Source organism: Limulus polyphemus, unplaced genomic scaffold, assembly GCF_000517525.1.
Source record: "Limulus polyphemus unplaced genomic scaffold, Limulus_polyphemus-2.1.2 Scaffold3838, whole genome shotgun sequence".
Lineage (NCBI taxonomy): Eukaryota > Metazoa > Arthropoda > Merostomata > Xiphosura > Limulidae > Limulus > Limulus polyphemus.
In genome coordinates this window covers 2,508-8,159 of record NW_013669448.1, presented here as the reverse complement: position 1 = coordinate 8,159, position 5,652 = coordinate 2,508, and the positions used below count along the sequence as shown (strand labels likewise).

Below are 5,652 nucleotides of genomic sequence, written 5' to 3'. Positions count from 1 at the left end.
CAGTGTAGTATTAGGTATAGTTGATGTTTTCCAGTTCCTCATGAGACAGTGTACTATTAGGTATAGTTGATGTTTTCCAGTTCCCTCATGAGACAGTGTAGTATTAGGTATAGTTGACGTTTATATATATATATATATATATAATACTGGTATAGTAAAACTATCACTTTTATCTCGTGCAGTTCTTGCTTCAGCATTTTACAAATTTTAATACTTAGTTATTTGATTTTGTTGAAATATTTTTCATTTATGTACATTTTGTGATATTTATATTTCAGTTATGTTTAATTATTTGCTATTCATGATGTGATTATAAAATCATTTACCTGTTTTCAGTATCACAACCAACCTCGTTCATACACCGCAGCCTTAGATATACTGAATATGGTTTTCACCACTGTGTTTGCCCTAGAGTTCCTCCTCAAACTTATAGCATTCAGATTCAAAGTAAGATTGATGATTTATTGATGTTTATAGAATTATGTCACACTTTAAATCAAACTTGTAACCTTCAGCTTCAAGAAAAGATCAACATTCCCTTGATAATGATAATGTTTCGTTCACCTGTATCAATAAATCAGATGTATAGCCTTCAGATTCAAGATTAGAGTAATGATTTTTTTTTTCTTCTGTTGATGATTGTTTAATTTTGTTCATGTGAATGTTAAAAATCTACCTTGTGACCTTCGGGTACAAAATAATACTAACATTTTGTTTCATTTGTGACAAAATTTTTGTGCACATGAAAACTATAAATCAGATGCTTCCTTCAGAATGTAAGATAATAATTTTGATACAGATTTACAAATTAAACATGTAACTTTCATATTTAAAATGAGATGAGTGCTTTTATGGTGATGATACAATAATGTTTTTTTTGTAAACAAAGCTGATAAATTTTGTTTATATTCTAAATCAAACTTATAGCTTTCTCTTTTGGCCTGCTATGGCCAGGTGGTTAGGATGCTCGACTCACTATCTGTGGGTCGCAGGTTAAAATCCCTGTTCTACCAAACATGCTTGCTCTTTCAGCCATGGGGGGCATTATAAATGATGATCAATTCCATTAACTGTTAACAATGGGTGGTGATGACTAACTGCCTTCCCTCTAGTCTATCACTGATAAATTAGGGACGGCTAGTGCAGGTAGCCCTCGTGTAGATTTGCACGAAATTCAAAACAAACCACAAACTTTCAGTATATAAGTTTCACTGCTGTTCTGTTACATCATGATTATAGAATATTAAAGTTGATTCATGACTTTGAATACATAAAACTTGTGTTCAGGTTTAAGAAAAGTAAATTGATAGTATCTGTAAGATAACTTTGATTATTGTAGATGTTCTTGTAGCTGTTGAACTTTTGAGTTAGTGATTCTGAAGGTTGATGTATCTTATTTTACAGAATTACTTTGGAGATGCCTGGAATGTGTTTGATTTTATTATTGTCTTAGGAAGTTTTATAGACATCGTCTACTCTGAAGTCAATGTAAGTGCTTTTTCTTTTGCTGCTTAGTTATTTACGACTGGTTGTTTGGATGAAATTTATTGACTAAACATATTGATTAAGGAAAATTAGGAGAATAGAATATTAACCCATTAACTGCTGCAGGAGCGGCTCAGTTGCCATTTTCTGACTCGCAGATAAAACTGAGTTGCCATCAATCACAATAAAACTAATTATTGTCATTCGCATAGAGTTATAGTTATATATGTGCGATTGACGGATATTTCCGTCATTCACAGCTGAGCCATACAACTTCAATGACGGAAATATCCACAGTTGATGGGTTAACTATTGTATTTTTATGCAACTCTTCGATTTATTAACAGGCTAGTGAATGAGACCAGTTCATAACACACATTTTAGTGTTACAAATTATTATAAACAAACCTGAAATAAAAACTAGTACGGGGCAGTTTGACAAGGGTAATAAGAATATGGGGTTGAGTTTGCTGGTGTATATTTCTGACAAATCTATAATTCTCCAATATAAATAAACGGTTACTTTTAATGTATCAAAAAACCAGTAGTTCGTGAAATAAAACAGTTAGTATATTTAAAACCACTATTTATTGAAATGTTTATCCTGTCATTAAGTGTGTTCTTTTGATTCATGTTTTTCATTCTAATTGCTTTTAAAGTGCATACGCAACACGTGTTAATACAAAATTGTTTCACAGAGTAAGCACAATTATCTCTAGTACTGATTGTATGTTACCACAAAGTGTCAAAGTTAAATCCTCCATGAGCAATCATTGATATTTTTACAAGTTTACTGCACTTTATCCATTCAGTTAGCTAGATATATGATATAGTCAGTAATTAGAAAATAACTCCAACTTTTCTTTTATAGCCTGGCTCCAACATCATTAGTATTAATTTTTTCCGACTCTTCCGAGTGATGCGGTTAATCAAGTTACTGAGTAGAGGAGAAGGTATCCGGACCCTTTTATGGACCTTCATAAAATCGTTTCAGGTATCTGTGATCTTTGATCTCTGTATCTTTGCTATTTTTTGTTTTCTTTGTATCTTTGCATCTCTGTTCTTTGTATCTTTGCTCTTTGTTAAACAAAGTATATTTTAAATCATTGCTAAGTTTGAATAGTAGAACTACTCATTACTAATTTGCATACAAATGTTAAAAACATGTTGTAACAAGTTATGTGTTTCAGGCACTGCCTTATGTTGCACTCCTTATTGTGATGCTTTTCTTCATCTATGCTGTGATTGGGATGCAGGTAAATATACAGTTTTCCCATGGTAGATGAAATTTTGTTTTTTAAATTTAAGAGAGATTTGAGTATGTATTTTGTTACTATTTTCAAATGTTTCTTGAAGTTTGACTTCTTATTAATGGTTTGTTATGAATTTTGTGCAAAGCTACACGTGGGATATCTGTGCTAACTGTCCCTAATTTAGCAGTGAAAGACTAGAGGGAAGGTAGCTGGTCCACACCACCAACTCTTGGGCTACTCATTTACCAACAAATAGTGGGATTGACCAGGATATTATAATGCCCCCATGGTTGAAAGGGGGAGCATGTTTGGTGGGACAGGGAATCGAATCCGCGACCCGCAGATTGCCAGTCGAGCACCCTAACCACCTGGCCATGCTAGGCCTTTTTATTAATGATTAAAAGTATAGTTGTTTTACCCAGCCAGTGTTATTGGGCCTAATTAAATGTTTTTTTTTACACAAAGTAATAATACAAACACAGCTGTAATGCTAAACTGTGTGTGTGTGTTGCAAATATATCGATGTTTATTAGTATTTCACGAGAGCGAAGTCAAAAACACAGTATCATATTAATCTTAATGTTCTGTAGTATTCTAAATAAAACTTTTACTACATGTTCTTCCCCCACAGTTGTGTTTCCCTGTGTTAAATTTGTTCTTTAACATTGTTGCAGATTAAATGTGTAAAACACTGTCTATCTTGGTGATCTTGTTTAGTTAAACATATTAAACTGTTACACACCAAATTGATTTTTAGTGGAGAAGTAGATAGCTCTTGGAAGTAAACATTTATGGTAGATTTTTGACTAATTTGATAAATCATTACAGAATATCTTCTAAATGATCTGATAATTGTTCAGCTTTAGTTGAAAAAATTATTAGTGGCTCAGATCTTCATTTTTAATACTTGTTTTGTACACAAATATCAAGTTAAATAGTGTGTTAACTGAGTAGTGTCACTAGGTAGAGGGGTATTGAATCCAAAGTATTGGCACACGTCTCTTGGAATTACCAATTTAAAATAAAACCCACAATGTTGTTAGGCTTTACTAACAGTCTCTAGTAATTCAACCTTTTAGTTTGATAAGTATTAGTCCACCGATGGATTAGTGGTGAGTTTACAGACTAATAATGCTAAAAATCAGGGTTTGATTCCTCATGGTTGACAGAGCAAATATAGCCCAATGTGTAGCTTTGCTTTAAAATCATCAACAACAATAAATTAAACATTTTTTAATCCAGTGATATGATGCACGTTGAACCATCTCACTAGATACTTTAACATCAAATTAGCTGTTTCAAGTTGTAGTAATGGTGACTTACATGTACATCCATCAGGCGACACCCACGTCTTCTGAAATTATTCTTTGAAAATTTTATTTAAACATAAATATGTGTTCTATAAGCCTGTATATTTTTTAATAAAGATTAGAAGCTTTATTTTGCCAGTTTTATTTATTTTTTGATTTTCATCATTAGGTGTTTGGAAAGATTTCTCTAGATTCAACAACTGCAATTCATAGAAACAACAATTTTCAAACTTTTCCTCAGGCTGTTCTAGTTCTTTTCAGGTAACATAAAAACACAGTTTTTACCAGGTAATTTAGTTAATATTAACTACGTATACTTTGTAACTAAAAATTAATTGTTAATGCTATTTTTTTTTTCCTTTTATAGTTTTTTTTTAGGTAACTTAAAATCAAATATTATGCTTTTCTTTGTTTTGTTGTTTTTTAGGAAATATTAACAACTGCTAAAGTTTTCAGGTGATCTAAACTGTAAGAGTTTTCTCATGTATTTTTTCAAATAATTTAAAAGCAACTTTTTAATTAATTATTTCATGATTTTCAGATCTTTTTCAAGTTGATTATAAGCAACTTCTTAGGTTTTTCATATTTTTTATGTATTCAGATGCCAAACAGCTATTTAAATTGCATTTCCTCTAGTTATTTTGGAAATTGAAATTTTACTTATACTTGACGTACTTAGCTAAACTTGACATAGTTTGGTTATTGTGAAAATTTTCTTTTATTCTTGAACTTTAACCCATTAACTGCGGATGACGGATATTTCCGTCATTGAAGTTCTATGGCTCAGCTGCGAATGATGGAAATATCCGTCGGTCGCACATATATAACTATATATCTCTATGCGAATCACGATAATTACCGTTTTATTGTGCTTGATGGCAACTCAGTTTTATCTGCGAGTCAGAAAACGGCAACTGAGCTGCTCCTGCAGCAGTTAATGGGTTAATATCGATTAGAATACTAGTGAATAACATTTTACTTGTGTATACGTAAAGACTATTGAACAAGGAAACTCGCAGCATATCAGTGAGACTGGCATTCTTGTGTATGAAGAAACTGATGGAAAAATCAATGCTAAACATAAACTTGTTCGATATTAAGTAGGAAATTTTAGTTTAGATTTGAAAACAGAAAGATTGTTCCACGTTTTTCCAAGGTGTAGCTAGCACACACAGGTTTTATCGTATCATACTGTTCTTGTTGTCTTTGTAAGGTTTAATGAGTAATACCCATGTGAAATGTTTTTAGATCTGCTACGGGAGAATCTTGGCAGGAAATCATGATGGACTGCTCCAACAAACCAGACGTAAAATGTGATAAGCAATCCAATACTCCTTTTGAAAACTGTGGAAATGACTTTGCACTGCCTTATTTCATCTCTTTCTATACCTTATGCTCTTTTTTAGTAAGTATATATATATACCTTAATATCTCAAATATGTTATTAAATTATCTTAGTAATTAATTAATAAAATTCATGTATTATATCTGCATCAATTTGAATTTTTTTTTAAATGTGAGAAATATATGATTTATTTTAAGAGCTAGAGAAACATGAAGTATTTTCGGGGCTAGAGAAACATGAAGTATTTTAGGGGCTAGGG

The 5,652-nt window shown here is 31.8% G+C and overlaps 1 protein-coding gene across 1 annotated transcript in view; it reads left to right on the top strand.

The window, feature by feature from the left end:
* Nucleotides 1–5,652, top strand: part of LOC106470133 (voltage-dependent calcium channel type D subunit alpha-1-like) — a gene marked incomplete at its 5' end in the record, with an annotated part of 108,804 nt that overhangs the window by 100,835 nt on the left and 2,317 nt on the right. Inside the window, 6 exons of the mRNA XM_022398716.1 lie at nt 337–447; nt 1,405–1,488; nt 2,357–2,479; nt 2,676–2,741; nt 4,218–4,309; nt 5,297–5,453. Coding sequence (XP_022254424.1) covers nt 337–447; nt 1,405–1,488; nt 2,357–2,479; nt 2,676–2,741; nt 4,218–4,309; nt 5,297–5,453 — 633 coding nt within the window. The remainder of the gene's footprint in view (nt 1–336; nt 448–1,404; nt 1,489–2,356; nt 2,480–2,675; nt 2,742–4,217; nt 4,310–5,296; nt 5,454–5,652) is intronic.